Raw genomic sequence first — 21,382 nt, 5'->3', positions numbered from 1 at the left:
GTCCTGCCGTGTACGTAATACATGTTATTCTACAGTACGGACAATACGCATCAGCACAATCGAGCTGTTGTCCAAGAGCCTTCGAATACCCACAAAACGAAATGCCTGTATGAATCGGTTTATAATCATATAATAAACGCCGGGGGATAATAAAACCAGGGCGGTCCGGTGGTGTAGGCGACAGCGGTGCCGGTCTTCAAACGGCAGGACCGGGGTTCAAATCCCATCCGGTCCGTCCTCCCCTAGTGAGGACTGACTAACCAACTACGAAGTATCGGCAGTCTAGAAAGCCATTTCGATGGCCGGCATGACCTTAGAGGACATTAAGCCAAGAAGAAGAAGAAGAATCATATAATAAAATAAAAAACTAACTCACATATTTCATTAAGTATTGTATTCAAAAAAATACTGTTCCACACTATTCATTCATGTCCTTACTCGGCTCAACGGCAAAGCTTGGTCCTCATGACGCCAGTCTACGTCATGTGTTGCCAACGCTAACACATCACTGCTACTACTACTTCTACTCTTCGCCTCTTTCTGACACCGCTGGTTCGGTACATCGCCTCCGGACATCCACCAGAAAGAGATCGTCCGATGTTACGTGCCGTGCGGTTTTACTACAAGGTTTGTTGCAATATCACGCAAGGGTTTCAACAAAAACCCAAAACAGACTACTAAAAAAAATACTGTTTTTACGCTCCGAGCATCACAAATCTCAATCTCTTTCGTTCTGTATTTTCTCTCTATTTGCGTCATATGGGATTCTCCGAATGCTCAACTTATTCATCGGCAAGCATTTTCAAACGCTATAGCCGGCTATAGCAGCTCCAGTGCCGGTGAAGCAATATTACCATGTCCAGATTGTGGACAAATTGGTAACTCTATTTCGTTTTTATACCTAGTTGCAATCCTTGGCAATCTGTATTTATGTCACTAGTTACTTAGCAATAAAACTTTAAATAACGAGTAAATAATGCAGTTGAACTGTAAAGCAAGGATCAAAAGTTCTCCAGTATTAAATTTTTACAATTAGCAAGATCATAGGAAATGATCATGATAATGATGCAGAGTTGCTATTAGAAAACCATATAAATCACAAGAATTACATAAAATTGGCATGTAAATTACCTTCGCCGTGTGTTGTGAGTTCATTGCAACAGCTCACAGTGTACCGAAAATCTGGCACAAACCAAATCACAAGCAAAATCCAGTGAGTTCCCGAGGAACGGAACTTGGAGCTGATGGAATTCTAGTCCAAAGGCATGGGGTGACATCATTTTAATTTAATTAAACCTATAAACACAGCAGCAAATAACACAGAGTTCATGGACATCGCTTACGGTGAGTGAACATCAACTGCACCAGCGAGAAGGAGCGGCAATGCTGGAGATCTTGTACCTTTTCTTTTATACCATCCGATACACGACAGGACAGCGAATCGGAAAAGACAAATAATCACTTAGTGGACTACACTCGCAAAACGGAAACCCATCCATCCGTCACACTTTGCCTTCTCTTAGTTATAATAGTTTTGTAACAACCTATCCCGGCCTGTTCAATGTTCTGGTTAGTCACCCACATGCATGCTTTATTGTCTGGAATATGAGATACTTTCCACGAGAAACGTTCCAAATAAGATTTGAACCAAGGATGAGCAATGCTTTAACCGATTTATCCATTAGGTAGACTAGGATATTTAGATACGAAATGTTACATTTTCAGGATACTTTCTACAGCTTTGAAACCCGTTTTGACACATATAAATAGGTATCCTTCAAGCAACAATCGAGCAAGGTTGAATCTAAACTGTCAAATTTAAAATTCTTGTCAAAAAATGTATTACAAATTGCGGACATTCCATAAAAAAAACACTAGTCTTTTGCAAACTCTAAGCCATATACACCGAAAAAAAAAACAGTAGGGTTATCGATTCCAAGAGGAAAATCCCGACACCTGACGAACAGCGACACACACAGCGATACCAGCATGTTCCACTACCACCCAGCTGCCAGCTGTTAAACGCACAATTTAATGAGGCTTCCATGCAATGCAACATGATCCAACGCAGAGTATTAGCGAAGCGGCCCAACGTACGTCCAACAGTTACAGAATACGTTCCGCCGTCAACTACTTCCTCCCGCTCGCGCTCTGGCACTGCACTGGCCCTCTGCCATTGTAGCCCGTACCGCAGCTGTAGCTTCCTAGACGAAGGGTAAAGTGTCGTAATAAAAGTGTAACTCGCACCAACCATTTGCCGCCTTCTTCGTAGACGTAGAAACCGGCGCATAAAGGTTTCTTTGGCGCTTGTCTATTGTTGTGACTGTGACGAAAGAGTTGCATCAGACGCGACAGGCCGACACAACGGATTGTTGTGTACAAAGTACATCCGTTTTTCTTTTGGTTTGGTTTGCTTTATTCGTCTTTACACTCCAAAGCTTTTTTGCAAACAGCAAACAGAAATTAATTCGATAAATTGTTCACAATTTGACAAATTGAATTCCTTACACCATTTAAGAGATTTTAGTTGTATTCTACCTAAACACAGCAAATTACCCCTGTTTCAAAAATGTGCGAAAATGAAAGTTTGTGTAATGCATGTACAGGAGACAATTACTTCCGTCTTTAAAAGCTTACTACATCCTACATAATCCTACCTAATGTTAACATGTACTAGAAACATATCTTTTGCCGAACATCCAAACTAAAGCCTCACTTACCCGAAGGGTCAATCCTCTTCATCGACCTATCGTGTGTCAATCTAGATGCTGCCTTGTCTGAAGAGGAGGAAATTGTTCATTTACAAATCCAAAGCACCCTTTTTCCTTCTTTTTTTTTGCTGCTGCTATACAAGCGTTCATCGTTTAGCATGCATCACATATTTATCTGCAAGTGTGAGTACGGCTTTTGCAATCGTTTTACAACTATCTCTCTCTCTCTCTTTTTTTCTTCCTTTTTCTCACACGTTCACACTCGCCCTATCGTTTTTCTCTTTCTTCCGTTCCCTCGGTTTGGGTCTTTTGCATCTTTTTCATTTTATCCCTTTTCTTCCTTTATTCAAATGGTACAATTTTTCACTTCACAAATTCCGAGCGGTTTCGCCTTCGTACACACTTTGAATTTGCGCTGTCGTTTGCAATACGACTTTTGTTTGCAGGTGTGTATGCGAGTTCATACCACTATAATACTGACTGGCAAAATTGCACGGTCATACCAGGCCAGATTCATTACTCCGTTGTTAATGAGCGGTGTTGTGTAGTTATACATCCCATGTATTGTTGTATGCGTGGATACGTGCGTACGTTTTGCTTCGAGCGCAACTGACCATGGTTATATGCTTAGTACAAGTACCAGAGGCGGGACAGTGTTAGAGGCGACACAACGACGCCGGTCTTCACACGACAGGACCGGGGTTTAAATCCCATCCGAAACGTTTCCTGGTGGTGAGGATTGATTATCGAACTAAATCCATATTCTAGCAAGCCATTCAATGGACGACGTAACCTTGTAGGTCATTTAGCCGAGAAGAAGAAGACAAGTGCTACCTGGGCCTTCATAAAATGGACGTAGGCGATACGGTTTAGATTTCATCGATTTACAAATCTAGCGAATAAGAAACAAACATTGCTACTGCTCACTTTCTCAAAAGATGTTCGTAGTTTGATGCGAAGGAGACAACATTTTAAGTATCTCTCAGAACTGGTCTTTCATATCACAAGACTGTTATCAAATCTCATCCGTATGGTTCATATTTACGCAAGAATTTGCAAACCTACTAGGAAGTTTTTTTTTTAAATTCATATCGGACGGTAAGCCTGATTGCTACCCTACTTCAAAAATACAAATATTACGAGAAAATTACAACATAATAGGCCTGATAATTACATACAAATTGTCAAGAAAAGTTGTCAAAAACGGAAGATTCGAATTATGACAGCCGTTTGTGTTGTCTGTTAGAAAAAAAAACTTAACGAAAGGCAAACTTACAAGTAAACTGTCAAGAATTTGTATTCGGTAACACAAACGGAGACTCGTATTTGTCAAACTGTTTTCCGTCACCTATTCGAAACGGAAAGGCGTGAAACTCACTCGGTCCTGTGTGGTTCCAGTTCGTTTTCTTAAGCAGTTCCAACTAAAATGTGAGTATTTGACTTCAGAAAGGATATTCATGAAATGAAGCTGCTCATTTGGTTCCATTTCTAATGAAATGTATTTGGGCGAAAACATTTCTTCCAAAATATTTAAACACTTGGTAAATGGCACGAAGAAAGTTGGTGGAGCAATTGCTTTATTGAATTATTTCCCGGTTCAATTTTGGTAACTCCCCTCCGCAAGAAACCGCAGCGTAACAGCCAACATTTCATTTGGCGTGAGTCCTTTTATCCTTAAAGGCGGAACCATTGGCTCAATCTCATTAAGAATATCGAGGAAAATTTCCTTCGAATTTTAGAAAAATTTTCTTAAATCTGAAATGAACAACCACTAAAAACAACAACCAAAAACGTTTTACACGAACATTTCACATACTAAACCCACGCTTGATCGGTAAGTTCCAAAGGATCGAACATACTACGAAGCAGCCGACGTTGTTTAGTAAGATCTTCCGTTCTTTCATCAGCATTACTGTTATCATCGCTCACATGATTTGAAAAAATCATTTTGATATCCTAAATATCAGCTACAACACAAAATATCTTCTCGAGAAGAAGATTTGTTTACGCTTTTGGCTTTGTTTTTGTTGCTTTCATCACTTTGACAGATTGATTTTGAAGATTTAACGAAAAAAAATTGCTTAACGAAACTTGTCTATCACAAGAACGGTTTCATAAAGCAAATTAATTTTCCGTTCGTATTGACAAGCATGTTTCGAGACTTTTCCGTTTTGTAAGAGATAATCAGGCCTAATTACTGGAGGTTATGGTGTCAATCGCTCGAAAGCAAAGTATATGTGAGGATTTGAATTTGAAGTGATGTAGAATCGTACTTGAATAATCGACGCATGAATAATTGAAGTTAAACAAGTACTTGAAGGTGATCGGATTGTTTGCGCCTAATGTTAGGCAACCCGAGTGACATGATAGTTAGATAACGCCGAATTAGGTATAATTGAAGAACTTAACTAATGAAATAAATAGAATCAAATAGGACACTAACACTAGCAAAATAGACGAGTTAGTCTAAGTCAAACAATCGAAGCTCCTTGCCAAGACCTGACGAATCTATCGACATTTTGTAGGCCATCGATAAGGATGTGTTTCGTAAGTTCTAGCTAAAGCTTACTCAGTCATAGAATAATCAATATACAAAATTCTACAGCACGCCGGAATATTTAATTCGAAATTTCTTCCAAGCATTATCCTCACATTGTCAAAATGTGTCCACTGTAGAAAATTATGTACCCTTACCATTCGATCTTCATGACCCCCATCCCCGGAGCACGGTGTATCATGCAAATGACCCTAGCTGAAGCTGTATCTTAAATAATAACAAACTTTCTACGACATAATATAACACAACTCTGAAACGTACAATCCGCAACACTTAAAAGCACGAAAGGCACAATGATTTCGCTGTGCGCAGTTTTACCACATGAGAAAGAGATGTTCGAAAAGAGAGCGAGTTGGGCGAACTAGGTGTTGATGCACACGATACTCCCGATCGTCTCAGAGATCAACAACCTGTGAAATAACGTTGATGAAGTTCTTCAACGTCGAACGACGTTGCGCAAGCAACCTACCACCGTATACAGCGTCGTGTGGAGTATAGTAGGCCCGCTCTGGGTCGTAGCAGTTCGACAAAGCTTCAGCCAAGGCTACGACCATACAAATATCGCCGTCAGCCAACTCCAACGCGAGTCCCGAAGCGTTGAAATAAAAATGGAGAAATAGAAGAATTGGGACGTCGGCGTCAATGACGTATCCCGCCGCACGGTTGTGTACGCTCACTGCCAGAACAGGCTGAGAACAGGTTTTACCCGGGCGGTCACACCAGTGCGATGATGAGCTTCTTCGGTCGCAAGATGAACATAAAGTCAAATACACAAATCTTACCACGGACGTGCGATGCCATAAACCAACCGACTAACCTCTGCTAGCAGTATCTCGCTCTTCCTGTATCAGCAAACTTTTCTGTCAGGAAATACGGGGCATACGCAGCACAGCAGCAAGTACCACCCGGTACATCCGGTACACTCGGATATCTGAGATTCTTCGGTGCGGTCCACAACAATCACCTAGGTGTTGAATCATCAACAATCCCGCTCTACCGCCTTCAGGGCAACAACGAGGGCTCCAAACTCAAAGTGCTGATATTTCCTTTGAAGCAACACAAATAAAAAAACATTCAAAACCGCCGGTGTATAATCACACAGCTCCAATCGCCGAGAAAATGAAGCTTTATCTCAGTGGTCAGATAACGAGTGTTGTTTAATTATCTGACATAGGTATGAAACTGGTATTAAAATGGATTTTTAAATTTAATCAATTACGTGGACCCAACACTGTACAGCACAACGGTGTATGTTATGCAGATTTAACAATATTATATCCTAAACGATTTTTGGTAAGCTGTTACGGTTAAGGTTAAATATCGCCATCTTCCATTATGTGCATAAAATCGACATAGAATCACCGAAAAATGGTGCGAATATTATTCACTCTCCTTACGACCCTCTTTCACTGGTTTCAATGCGTTTCAGTGACTTGTAGTGCGTAAAACAACTTACACACTTACTCCTGCTCTCTACACACCACAAAAAAAGCCAAACGATTTTTCAACCGTAAGTAGAGGTGCCTTGTTGGATAGCGGCTATTGCCGCTATAGCCGAAACGACAACTTCCTCACCCCTTAGAAGGCAACAGGAGCAGAAAAATCGCCAAACAACATGATAGCTGGTTATAGTGTCGGATCGGGATGGGTGCTCCCCCTCGTGACGATAGGTCGTCGCCTAGTACCGTCAATCTCACGAAGGGGGAAAAAGGACACGCAATCGTATGGTGCGACGAGTTCGTGCAACAAACCTCATACTTCCTTTGATTACCGTTAAACAGCTTTGCCCATAAGGCACTGACTGTACTTCCGCAGGGACTGAGACCAATCGGTAGTGCGGTGCATTATGCGCCGAATCTAACTTTACAAATATTCTCTATTTGCTAATTCTCTCCTGTCCATCTCTTTTTCTTGGTACATTATCTTTTATCAAGCTCTCGTGTGTCTATATCACTGTCGTTCTCGTTCTCACACATTTTTTTGTTGTTGCTTTTATAATAAAAAAGATTTTCATCAGGAAACGGCTTTTCGGTTCGTTAATTACAGAGAAAACCTTGAAGGAAAGGTAGATAAAATTAAAAAAAAAGAATGCAATCCGGGCTAAAGCATTGTGTTTCATCCTAAGTGGAGACCACAGTCTACAAACATACAAATGGTTTTATATTTAAAAAATAACAATAAGATTACAATTAACAGATGAGAACTATCGTTGACGAATCTTCCAAAGATTCACATTTTCAGTTTCGAATTTCGTAAAATTTAAAATGATTAAACTCTCACCATTTCTATATGTTTGCCCAATCAAATTCTTCTATATCTCTGGAGCTTATACTTCAAACTGGAATCCGATTCGAATTTTTAGAATTTCTTCTCAAAGATTTTTTTCATTTTAATCTGTAACTTCCGGCTATCTTGGATTTATTTTACACGTAGCTGAACAGTCAAGCTCTGCGTACGTCGTTACGTTGCGAATGAGTTTCGAAAACAAGTCCTTCTGTATGAAAGACTATGAAGTTCGATTAGACGGACCGATATCAATACACCATCTTGATGCAGAAATACCTCGTACGCAGATTTCACGATCCAGAAAGTGATCCAGACGATTTTATAAATTGATTGCAATATAGAACGATCAATTAAACTTTCTCAAACACTAACTAATCAAAGTAAATGCTTCAAACCTTAGCAGTTCATGTTTAAAACATTAACAGCTCCACAACCGAATGGACCAAAACTAAAACGCCTCACAACAACACAAGGGCTCACGATCGAATCCATATTCTGCGCCAGAGTAAAATGCACATGAAAAAAAAAGGAAACGCGCTCAAGTGCCACCCGTGAAACCGTGTCGTGGGAACACTTTCAAAACATACATCTTTTGATCGTGTTGCTCGTTGGTGGGACTCCTCCGGCTAAGCACCGCGAGCTACAAGGCCTGCCGTGAAGCATAGATGATAGGTTACAGCAAGCCATTACAACTACTCCGACAACCTATCGTGTAATCACTTCCGATAAGCCCTCACAGCCAAGCGTGACTCGGTGATACTGTTGCAGCTTGTTTCTTGTTGCAGCGATGGCGATACAGCAGTAGTATAACTGCTGTTAAGTTAGTTTTCGAACCTAATATCCATCTACTCGATCCAACCAAGAACATACGAAATGCAACAGCTAAGTAACGTTATGGATATGTTTGTCCTCTTGCTAATATCTTTTCCTTGCGAGTTATCATACTATGTTTAAAATTCATGACTTGTTAATGAAGTTATAGAACGAAACTGAATTGTTCACGCAACACTAAGTTTTTTTATTGTTGTTCTATAAATAAATCAATAGGAACATATTTAAACATTTTTCACAAAACCTATGAAACACTATTTAATGACAAAGTCACGTACGAGTTAAACAGTGTCTATAAAAAAGTTTAGTCGAGCAAATTTAGGCAGCAACGAAAATTTTCCACGCAAAGAGAGTAACACTATGGCTCTCTCCTGCCTAACAGACACAGAAAATGAGACTTGCCGTGTAAAAAAGAAGCTTTGGCAGAGCGAGGCACACTACACTGGCGCAAAACAGGGAGAAAAAAACGCACACACACACTCACTCGTACGCTTTCATCCGTGCAACCGAAAGAGACGCATACTGACAATGCGAATGTGCACGACGAAGCTTGCGTAAAGCTGGCCTGAGCGATGTGTGCACGAAAACCCACGAACGATTGGAAAGGAAAGAAAGGAATTCCTCGTCGTATAGTTTGCCTCTTGCTTACGCCAATCTGCTGTGCTAAATGGAGCGAAATCAGCGGTTGAGTGGCGGCAATGAGACCGTTCAAAAGGCAGCTTTCCACAATGCTATCCATGTGTTCGGACGCACGATGCCGTCGCCGTTGTCGTATCAACGACCTCAATATACATCAACCAGAAAAGCACTGACGGCGGCATCTAGGTACTTCTCTAAATCGGTGGATATTAAACGAAGAAAAAAAAAGTACACATACACGTCCTAAGCATAAAGCGTTTCCAACAACAATATCACCGTAAAAGCTGCATCGGTACACAAGAGCTCCAAAGACCCAAACATACCCGGTCAAAATCTGAAAGCTTCCAAATGGCTAGCTTTTGGGGAAAATAAACTTACTAAAGAAGTACAACAGCAGGAATATTTTCTCATTCTCGTTAAACCGCAGTTTATTAAAATAATAGTGATCAATCGTTCATTACATGGTTACAAAACAAACAAAATCGCAAGCTTATCATCCTTTGCGACTGATAGACTAATAAAGCAAACATTTTCAAGGGGTTTTCAACATTCATTCTGAACTCCAAATAAAGTTTTGCTATCACAAAACACCAAACAAATCCCATGCAATAATTTCAGGATTCAGTCCGAACGAACAAAAATCCTCCGCAGAAAAGCTTTTTGTACCCAAAAAGCTTTCATGTGCGAGAGAAATGCTTTTACACAACTGGTTACCGCATGCTAGCGTAGCAAATATGAAATGTTTTCCTATAAATTGCTTAAAATACTTGTACTTTTCTACGTTATTCACTGTAAACTGCTGTTAGGATTTGTCGCAATCACATCAAAATAAAATGGCTTCAAATTAATCGCATCAAACAGTAAGTTGGTCCTAATTGTAGCGGATTGGTTTTAGTGTTAGCGCAATCCAATGTTGGCGATTCCTGCAACCCTGGTAGAGCAGAAGCTTTCGCAGGCTAAAGCGTTTATTATAGTTGTTGCTTCATTATAAAAAAGGCAAAAAGGACAATACTAGCGCAAGACTCAATTCTGTCTTATTCTTTCATCAAGCTCAGCATCTCGTCCTTCGAAAGTTTGTTGATTTTTATGCTTTTGAAACGCTCACAAATTGCACATGGTAATGGTGACACGACGGAAAAGTTTTTGATATCTAAATATTACCATTTGCACAACAAACTGATCAATTTTATAACGGTAAAAGATTTCAAATTTTTTGTATTAAATTTAAGTTAGCAATGGTCAAGTTGGACAACTGAACCAAACCCAAGCAAATCCAAATTAAACAGCCTCAATCCCAAGAAGAAAAAAAACAACAGTTACACAACCAACATACTCTGCGTAGCTGGCATGAGACACGGTCGTTGTTTCATGTTGATGGTTTGTAGTATGTGACTTAAGCCATCACTTTGGGCTGTACAGCGTTGTTCCGAACAAAAAGTATTGTCTTTTAAAATCACACTATAGTGATCATTCCGGCACGCACTGGCACGAAATGGCTGGGAAACACACAATTTTACACTGTACTTAACTTTACCGAAAGTTATCCACCCTAACTTCGATACGTTTCGTCACCATAATCATCCCTACTACTTGGCCCAATGCTGCTACTACACATATCACCTCCACACCGCCCCCTACACTTGTATCGTTTTGTTTCATTTTTCATTCAAGCAATATTTTTTTACGATGGAGAGTTGGACAGTATGCATGTATTGGAGTTGCAAGAGATGAATGTAATGCTCCAACAGTCATTTACAGCACTGCACAAAACAAAACTGATTAATCCGCAATATTGCCATATCGTATCGGTTGTCAATACTTACTGTTATAGTCAAATGCATGGCATGAATGCCTGAAGTCTTACATGACTTAACAGTTTTATTAGAAGTACATTGTAGGAACTCTTAATATGACGTTCGAAGCTTTTCCATTCGAACTTACATTCGAAAAACTCGGCAAATCTCGTGAGCCAATCCATGGCCGATGTGACCTTAGAAGTCGTTAATCCAAGAAGAAGGACCATTGGTAACATTATCAGATCAGAGGAAAGATGGCTTAATAATAGTAATTCCTAATTTTTAAGTGCGGCGGCCCGGTGGTATACTCAACAGCAGCGCCGGTCTTCAAACGGCAGAACCGAGGTTCAAATCCCATCAGGACCGTCCCCCCGTAATGAGGACTGACTAACCAACTACGTGGTTATCGGCAGTCTAGTAAGCCATTCGATGGCCGGCGTAACCTTAGAAGGTCGTTAAACCAAGAAGAAGAATTTGTAAGTATCGCTTAGTATTGTATGCAAACTTCTTGCTTTTCGAAAATTGTTGACAAGTTTCTTTGCTTTATAGTTACGATGCATATTCGGGTTTTCCAAATAGTCGATGAATGCATTGCTTGTTTACTGACAATTCAGTACGGAGACAATGAAGGTTTCATCTAAATTGTTACTTCAAAGAAGATTCTATATTACTAGCCATGGATGATGTCACAATTATAATCATACATTTATAACTAATATCTCATACTACTGATTGTACAAAACACCTACGTTACTCATGAAATCCTGCAAGATGGATGCATTCTGATATCAATTCCCTGTACAATGATCGATTAGTTAACTGATGCCATCTTATCTCTTTCACTTAAGAAAGCTATATAAGGCCTAAATGTGAAACCCAAACGTCTTCTCAAACGTCTAATAATTGTCACTTTGGTATTATGACTTTCCGTTTGGCTAAATCAGACGTTTAAAAGTCGATTACAGATCTTTGTCAAACGGAAAGTTAAAAATTTGCATTGACTGAGTGAAATAGAAACGCGCGTTATAGACCAAACGTTTTCTGTTAGTCAAGTGCAACGGAAAGTATAGTTTTCATTCATAAAAAACATGTTTAAGCGTGGATATGTTATGACAATCATTTTGAAGTCGTTTAAGTGATTTTATTTGGTGGTTTCCAGGAAGTATTCTGAAGCAAGAACCACGATAGTCCACCACGAAAAAAATTCCACCACAAAAAGTATATTATTAAACCAAACTGATTCGTTAGTTACTGATTCTATTCTAAATAAGCAATTAAAGATAGGTATAATTCGATTGAAATCATCTGTGAATGTATGCCTGTATGAATGTATGCAAAAAGTCGACGAAACATTCGTCAACTCTAACGAAAGACCATAATACAAATTTGCTTTCCGTTTGGTTAGAGTCTTTCTTCTTGAAAATTTTTTACTTCCCGTTTGACAAAGATCTGTCATCGACTTTTAAACGTCTGTTTTAACCAAACGGACCCACGTAAAATATTTACACTTTTCTATAGATTTACGCCTAAACATGGTTTTTATGAATGCAATTTTTTTTTTGAATTTTTATGAATCGGTCTTACGCGCGTTTCCGTTTGGCTCAGGCAATGCACTTTTTTACTTTCCGTTTGACAAAGATCTGTCGTCGACTTTTAAACGTCTGATTTAGCAAAAAGGATAGCTAAACGGAAAGTCATAATGCCAAAGTAGCAATTATGTGACGTTTGAGAAGACGTTTTCATTTCACAATCAGGCCTATAATTCGATTGAAATCATCTGTGAATATATGAACTGAGCAACCTGTGCCTGTATGAATGTATGCAAAAAGTCGACGAAACATTCGTCGACTCTAACGGGAGACCATAATACAAATTTGCTTTCCGTTTGGATAGTCTTTCCGTCGGAAAGTTTTCCGTTTGGCTTTGACAATCAGGCCTATAGTCTTTATTGTTAGACAATGATTATACTTTCTACTACTGCAGGCACTGCTACAGAAACAAAACAAACTCCTACAGCGCAAAGGGACACTAAAGTTAGTTTACCCTAGCACAATATGAATAAAAATTGTTATTGATATTTATAACAAATTCAACCCTCCACAGCATCATAAATACGTACACATGAAAACAACAAAACACACTTCAATTGCATTTACTTAAAGATCAGAAAGAATGTAAGAAACACACACACAACGACTGTATTCGAACAGCAAAAAAAAAAGAACATTCTACTTACATTACATTATCGTTTATTCGTAATGTATTCATATACAAGTGCGAGCCCGAAATTTATTTTCACACGGAAAACAATTTATTTTCATTAGCCCATCGTCTTACGAGACGCCTTTTTCTCTCACGCAAAATGCCATATCTTTTACCCGGTGCTACCATGGCGTGCTAACGTTCAATGGCATGTTATACTTCTGGTAAGATATTTTACCGAACAAAAACGGGGAACAAAACCACCCCAGCACGATAGACACATTCAATCACCAAAATGTTTCAAAAAGTTGTGCGCCTCAACCAATATCCATCCTACGATGCGTAGCATTAGGAAGGAGAAACAGATATCCCAGTTAGAAATGTACAGTTCAATCGATTTTTTATAACACATGCCGCTGCTTCTCGTGAATCACACACAACGCCATAACGCATTGTCGTGTAGGATTTCTGTCCCTACAGGACGATCCCGGAAATACAATTGCACTGTTGATTGTACGGGTACGCTTTTAATTTTAATCATCATAAAACCCTCCTCCTTCTAACTATAAATGTATCGTTGAATGCAAAAGATTGAGGGGCGCAATCACATGACGAGTCACTTTTATAATGTAGAAATGTTAATGCGTATGGCAGCTTTGTAAAGTTTCGTGCGCATTAAAAGGAGTTGCTATAGCATTTTGGCCAGGCCGTCCTAATTGAATAAAACAATGTTGTGACTACGGAGATAAAAAAATAAAAAATCGAAAATCTATCGAAAATATTTGAGTTCTATTCTTCTTTTTTGCCTCATTCATCTTTATCATTCTTTTTTTTTTTAATCTTCAATTTGTCAAAAATTTTAAACATCAATATCCTCAACATCTGAAACCGTTTTTGTGTGTTGTTATTTAATATATTTTTTATTTGACTTCACTAAACAAATCTTCTGCGGACCGTTCCTCCGTAGTAACGACTGATTATCTTATTTCTTCGTCTTGGCTTAACGCCTTCTAAGGTCAACGCCATCGAATGGCTCACTTGACGTGCCGATACCACGTAGTTGGTTAGTCAGTCCTCACTACGGGCGGACGGTCGTGATGGGATTTGAACCCCGGTCCTGCCGTTTGAAGACCGGCGCCGCTGTCGTCTACACTACCGGGCCTCCCCATGAGACTACAAGTCTGTGCTGTAAAAACAACCTTATTTGCCTCGTCGAGCTTCAACCACAACAACCAGTTTCGAATACAAAAAAAAACCTCTTCAACCTGTTAATTTAGAGTAACATCTGCTCAACTATCATTACAAGCTGGACGACGAACAAAGGCAAATATAAAAAATGAACAAAACCAGAAGGTACATATAAGATTATTCGCTTTTATGTTGCTTTATAATATACAACATCTAGCAGACAATTGTACATTGAAAAGTGTAACATAAACATTATTTTTAACCATTAAAACCACCTTTAAAATTCTGTTTATAATAATCTTAACCCAGTTTAATTTACTGTTTACTTTTGGAGTTATGCCTTCACATCCTAAAAATTATACCAGCTCTAGCCATAGTTGCCCACTTGTCACCTTGGACAATATATCGCTGTTGCTCATACACAAACACGATAAAGCCCCACTTCGTAAGGTCAAATCGTAAGGATGCACTAACAAAACATCACTCGAAAGGTCAATGGCACACGCGTTGCTGCCGGCGAATGTGAATAAGTGTGCGTCTTCGATGAACCTTTCTGCCTATTACTAGCCAGAGACACGTGTGTTTCAAAATACCGTTTAAAAAAAAAAACAAAATGGAAGAACCAAATGTATTGAAAATAATCAAAAATAACCATATTGCTTGATTGCTGATATAATCATTAGTTTGCTATCCAAAAACACAGGAAAAAATGACAAACAAATTGTTTATTAGACACCTAAACTTGGTATCATACAGGAAAAGACACAACGTTCGAGCATAAAAGATCTGTAAAAGCTTTAAAAGCTTTATATTAAAAAAAAAAAACAGCAGTTTACCAGACATCATTCCAGCATATTTTCGACAAAACCTAACAAGATCCACAAAACATATAAAAAAAATTGTGTAATCGATACAAACCCCCGAAAAAAACAACAAAACCAGGCGACATACAATCGTGGAAGACTATACTACACACTCAAACAGAAGAGCTGACACCTGCTGAGTTCTCCAGCTGTTGCCAACCATAGCACAAGCGTGAGAACACTACCAACAACAACAAGTTGCTTTTCTCGTACAAAAAAACCCCAATGAATATCGGTTGTGTTGCGTGTTTCGCAGGGCAAAGTCCTACAATTTCTTTCCTTCAAGATGTGCTAGAGCTTCAACCAAAGTTTAATCATTATACATTTTACATTAATCCTCAACAAAAATGCTGTTGAAATGATTATGCTTCAATTCAGTATGCCTTAAAATAGTCAGATCTTAACCAAACTGTGACATCAAGAACTAGTCAACAAATTTAAGAAAAATTGGTTGGAGATGCTTTTAAGCGTAAGTTTCCATTTGGGGTTCTTCCTGTTCGACACGTCAACTACAGGACGTAAGTCCTGTAGTACCAGGCTGATGGTGTTTTTTCCATCATCCTTCTTTCTTTTCACGAAGGGGCCTCTCCTCTCCTCGTACTAAAAAACAATCGGTATGAGATTCTACTGGATGTGCCTTAAACTTTTAAGTGTATGGAATATTTGATTTCGTATACTTTCGTTAAACATCCTGACAGAAAATACATCCGTGCAATATTATTTTTAACAACCCTGAACTTAATTTTTAGGGTTTTAAAGGACCACTGCCACGTTTCGATCGCATTCGTTGATAGTAAAGATCCCAACAGGCAAGTAAAGTAAACTCCCAACTCACATGATCAAATTTCAATCGCATTTTAAATCCTCGAAATATTGCACTGTAACACGTGTACACTAGACCACCATTCGACCAACGTGGACGAAACGTGGGACAAGTTGAAATGCAAACAGAAGGTGAGACGAACTCATCAGACGTGAAAATTGAAAATGAAAATTGGATTCTACATCATCGCGCAATTTAAACGCTTGTATGAACGATGATTTCTACGGTTAACTGTGAGTGGATGAATCGTTTTGGCTGGTCTGCGGCTCGAGTATACAGCAAAGCAGACAGACAGGGCACTGTATTATGAATAGAAAACATTGCATAAAGTACACCGTTCATATTCAATACCTGACAAACCTTAGGAGATGGCTCCAATTACAATAACTTTAAAGAAAAATGTATTCTGTATCATTGTTCAAGCTAGAAATCGTTCACAAATGCAATTGCAACTATCTACACTCCAAAGTATTGTGCAATGTATTTATTAGAATAAAATTATTATGGCTTACCACATGCACACTGCTTTGCAGATTGCCGGAAAGGGTCTGTTGCTGCTGCTGCTGCTCAGCCTGCTTCTTTTCCGTCTTCTTCAGCGATCGTTTATTTTTTTGCTCGAGATACTTCTTCTGCAGAGCGGTCGTTTCGAGGCTCTGTTGCTCACAGATCCCACTGTAGGTCTGCTCGAACCGAGGCGTGCAGTCGGTTTGCCGCCGCCGGTAGGTTTCGATACGTCGCTTCAGCCTGTCGAATACCGCCTGCCGTTTCTGGGGAACCTCACCGCCCTGGGCAAGCTGTTGCAACGGTTGCTGCTGATGTTGCTGCTGAAGTTGATGCTGCTGCAGAAGCTGCTGCGGATGTTGTTGCTGCTGTTGGTGAAGGTTGTGGTTGCTCAGCAGTTGCATCTGCTGCTGCTGCTGCAGCGTCAGTTGGTGGTGTTGCGCTTGCTGCTGCTGCTGTTGCTGCTGCTGCAGGTGAAGACTGTTCAGGTGATTGGCCTGATTAGCACCCGGAAATACTGGGAGTCCTCCCGCATCCATACAGACGTTGGTGCCGGTGGCTTTGTGGTCACGCCGCGCCGATATGCGTGCGTGCACCCACAAATACTAAGGTGATAGTCCCCGAAAGAGAATAGCGAGTCGCCCCCCGCTGTCGTCTGCTCACGCACTGCGCACTACGCAACACTTGGCGGAAGTATTTCGATCGGTTCCACACATACGCACAGATTACTCTTTTCATGCACCTTACCTAAAACCTTCGCGCTACTAGAACTGTAGGTTGCCACTTTTTCCATTCGCACCGACACACTTTAATTAAGCTAGCACACTACTATTGCACAATGGGATCAGTTTCTCCCACAGGACTTTTAGCCCTTTGGATAAAATGGCCATCTGATACAGTATCATTTACTCTACGATCGTTGGTTAGCTGAGACCGTAGGATGCACGATCCTTCTGGTACAGAGTGCGCTCGTTCACCATCAATGATAATTCACAGATCATGGCTAATGTTATCTTATTGTATATCGCAATGTTTGCACTGCAGTCAAATATAACAATTTTGTTTTTACATATCCAAGGCCATCGATGCACTGCTTTTATTGCGATGGTAAATACTATGTTTCGCTTGCTGAAGGCTTAAATACTGCACTGCAACTATCGTGCGTGATGAATTCACGGTTGTCATGATCGTGCCTTGATAGCCGCGCGGTTTACACTAGCACTAGCACTCGCACAACACCGCACACACGTTAACGATCGCTCCTGCGAACTGAATGACAGGCCGAAAACGATATTTCTTGCTCAGGACGCTCGCCATACCTTGGGGTCTCGCGGGATCTCCGAAAGCTACAACCGTCTGTTGTAGTCGCCGTATGATGAACCGGTTTTTGTTCCATCAGTGTCAGAGCATACTCGGGAACATAATCGATAGCGGTAGAGCTCTCTTGCTCCGAAGTCCTGCTGAACTTGCTGCACACAGCTACACATTCATCCATACGCGCGGCCACTCGTTGTCGGCACGAGAGGGTAGCGCACGTGGGAGCAGTTTCGAACCCGATACTAACGATGGGCAGCAGTAGCAGCAGCACGCTGGGGACACGGCGCAAATGCGAACAAATCTTCACTGGAACAACAGCGCTGTCCCGGAGCAAGGCGTGTGGCGGCTGACTGTCACCAGTTTAGAAGCAGCTAGAAGGTATCCAAAGGAATTGAAGAAGAAGAAAAAGAAGAAAGGGAAAAAACACATTAGTATGAGAGCACGCGGCCAGAAGTGTGTGACATCGGAAAAGAAATCGATTAATTCTACGACAAATTGAAAATCCCTGCTGCCCAATGCTGCTACTGCTCTTGCACAGTGTTGCATATCCGGGGACCAATAAAAGCTACGTTATAACCGTACGTGGCGAACTGAACTGATGAACTTTTACGTACGAATATAGGTGTATCGCGATATCGGGAACTCGAGAAGCGATAATGGTTTTAATTAGATTCTATTTACCTCGCATATTGATGAGACTTTTCATTTTCTATCATCCCAGTCAATTTGTTTTTTCGCAACTCATCATAGTAAATATGAATCATACTCTCTTTAAGTGTATCAACTTTATTTAAAATACCACTATAGATTATTGGAAAAAGTAGAGCGAGTCTCGTTGTATAATTCGATTGCTTGCGGAAATCCCGCCATATTTACCATCGTCGTCTCCTACGTGTTAACTCAACGCTTTCTTCAATCGTCTTACGATTACGACACTGCAGAAAGTGCCATCTTTCCCGCTCTTTTTTGTGCATCCCACCAACTACTGCAACTGCAGCTAATAAGGAAATGACAATTAAAGCTAATTGATAACGCTCTTGCTGAGATCCATTTACACACCCAACAATTCGTTATATGCAAACATTGCACGCACACCCAACTCGCATACCTCAAAACTGCACATCACATCATCGGAAAATGGAGGTTAACATTAAATTAGAAAAATTCTTAATCAAGGTATTACAGTTGAAAACAAAATACTCATTTACGACAAGTTCGCAGTACATCAAATCTCTCCGTTTGTTTGCGTTGACGAACTTCTTCAACAACATCGAACGTGATTTCGATTATTTGTTTATTACGTAAAGCTTCAATCGGATTAATCGCTGACAGAAGAATACTATCAGTAATTAACAACATTTTGTAAGATGGAGTTTTCTTGGTAAATTTGATGTTCCCCAATGGCAGCAAGGATTAGTTTTGACTGTTGTCTTTTTAAAAACCATTACAAAATTCTTCCACCACTGCAGAAATGATGTTCAACATCATTTTTAAATGCGTACAAAGTACAATATTGATCTTCAGCGAGCTTTACAATAATTTGACCAACCTGTATCACTTCCTCAGCCGGTTTGCACTGATGGAAATGCTACCATTCGTAAGTTCCAACAGTGAAAAAGCTAATGCGTGCGTGCAGTGGCCGACTCCGATTAGCTTCCACGCAATTATCTCGTATCAACTAAACCATCAAAATCAAGCGCGCTCAAGTGTCGATAATCCCCCCCCCCCCCCCCCCCCCTCCCAGCGAAACCCCAACATCGTCGTCATCGGGCCACTTCACGGCACATTCATGCTTTGTTTTCAACAGCGCGTTGCCCGCTGCTACCGGGAGCAAAGGCTCGGCGAGGCTCTCTCATCCCAAACGGAAATCCAAACAGCACACCCTCGTCGTTCGTCGCCGTTGCCTCACGGCACCATGTCCTTCTCAACCCTGCCGTGTAGGGCTGCATTGTGCTCTTTCTCACTTTCCCACCTCGATGCGTTCGCATGCTGATTCGCTCGCTCTCATCCCTCTTACTCACTTGTTTCACCGTGCTTATCGCTCTGGCACGCGGCTAAACGCGATCTCTTCTTTCGGACCCACATTCTAACTGTTTTGACCGGCGAACCTCAACGATCATGACAGACTCTGAAGCTTTCAAAACGGGCGAGTGACAACAATAACAGTTGTCATAGCAGTAAGCAATATGCTCTGGTAATAACATATCCATGAATGCATGGACATCTTCTTTTTAGAGTAAATGATATTTATTCCTTGGCCCAATAATCGCCCAAAATGCACATAATAGACTTCGACGAATATCGAATACGTTAAGCAGCAGATAGATTTTTTGATTAGGATTTAACATTTTTTATGACTACATTGAGGCATTTCTTCGGGGTGCTATTGGAATGCTGGAATTTCCCTGTTCAACAAGCATCTCTCTGCATTATCTGATACAATCAGAGGTTCACATAGGACAAGTTGACTACGGACGTGTCTCGATGCATCTGCTATTAAAACCAAGGTGCAACTTTCGACCGCAAAGCGTCTATGTTTAAGCGCACACGTAATGATCGAATTGCAGCAAGATAATTGAACCATACCGAATTATTAATCCTGTCATGCGAACTTACGCTGCTTCCGTCGCTTCGAACTGTTGAGACTTGCGTAAGCCTCGCAGCCGGTAGCCAAACTCGCGGACATCACACCCGCGTAACGCGATCACTACCATTCCATACACTTCTCGAGGTTCGAAGGGACGATGCCACCAAATATACCTAGCACACGTTCTGTTTGTTCTGCTTTCCAATCAGCACTTTACACTGCACTGCTTGATTGCGTTTGGCAGACAAAAAAACAACATATACACAAAAACGGCCACACACACACACACTGGACACCGTTGGCACGAGTTTCTTCCACCACCTTGGCGGCCGCGCAATTATCGACTGAATCGGCACAATCTTTCGTCGCTGCCGTCGAACAATTTCTTCGTAATTCCGCTTCGTCGTCGTCGTCCCGGTTGTACGCGCTCACTCTGTACATTGTACATTCCGCTCGGTTCATTCGGTCGTTCATTTCGTTCGTCAGCTCTCTCGTTTTGTTGGGGATGCCTTCTCCTCCTCCTCCTCAGTCTTTCTGTCCCACCCCGACCCAACGCCAAACACACTCGCACCCCACCATAAACCACTCCCCCCCCTCTGGATACCGCTTTTTCTGCTACCCTTCTTCAAGCGATTCGTGCGTTGCGTCCATGCCATCCAAACCAAAACACATCTGCTGCCTATGCTCTCGCGATGTTCAAAAACTGCTGTTGCGGCTGCTATTGCTTTAGAGCATGAAACGAATGAAACGTGTGGAGGGAGCTGGACGCATAACGGGCGATGAGATATACCGTCGTGCTTTTTTTGTGTATGTCTCTTACTGCAGGGTATTTCAAACCAGAACATCACCGCAACACCCAATTAGATTTCCATACAATCTGACAGCCGAAAATATGAAGCGCCAAAAGGATCATATTGTTCAGGTGAGAAATTGATTTTTTTTTTGAGATCTCTCGTAGTCCGTGTCCTTTAGAATTGAGCAGATGAATGAAAACAAATGTTTTTGCAAATTTATGTTATGTGTTGCAACGTTGTGAAGCGCTAAGCGAACAAACAATTGTCAAAAACAGTTGTCGAACGAT

At 40.7% G+C, this 21,382-nt stretch overlaps 3 protein-coding genes across 3 annotated transcripts in view; 2 read left to right on the top strand and 1 right to left on the bottom strand.

Moving 5' to 3' along the window:
* Positions 1 to 17,046, bottom strand: part of LOC126556490 (neurogenic protein mastermind-like) — a 44,413-nt gene extending 27,367 nt beyond the window's left edge. Inside the window, exon 1 of the mRNA XM_050211754.1 lies at positions 16,409 to 17,046. Coding sequence (XP_050067711.1) covers positions 16,409 to 16,936 — 528 coding nt within the window. The 5' untranslated portion in view covers positions 16,937 to 17,046. The remainder of the gene's footprint in view (positions 1 to 16,408) is intronic.
* LOC126556025 (polyserase-2-like) overlaps positions 1 to 21,382 on the top strand; it is a 555,659-nt gene that overhangs the window by 134,018 nt on the left and 400,259 nt on the right. The window lies entirely within an intron of this gene.
* Positions 1 to 21,382, top strand: part of LOC126556328 (glutathione S-transferase) — a 327,848-nt gene that overhangs the window by 264,612 nt on the left and 41,854 nt on the right. The window lies entirely within an intron of this gene.

Source organism: Anopheles maculipalpis, chromosome 2RL, assembly GCF_943734695.1.
Source record: "Anopheles maculipalpis chromosome 2RL, idAnoMacuDA_375_x, whole genome shotgun sequence".
Taxonomy (NCBI): Eukaryota; Metazoa; Arthropoda; class Insecta; order Diptera; family Culicidae; genus Anopheles; species Anopheles maculipalpis.
Note: the sequence above shows the minus strand (reverse complement) of the source record. Positions and strands in the feature narration are given on the sequence as shown.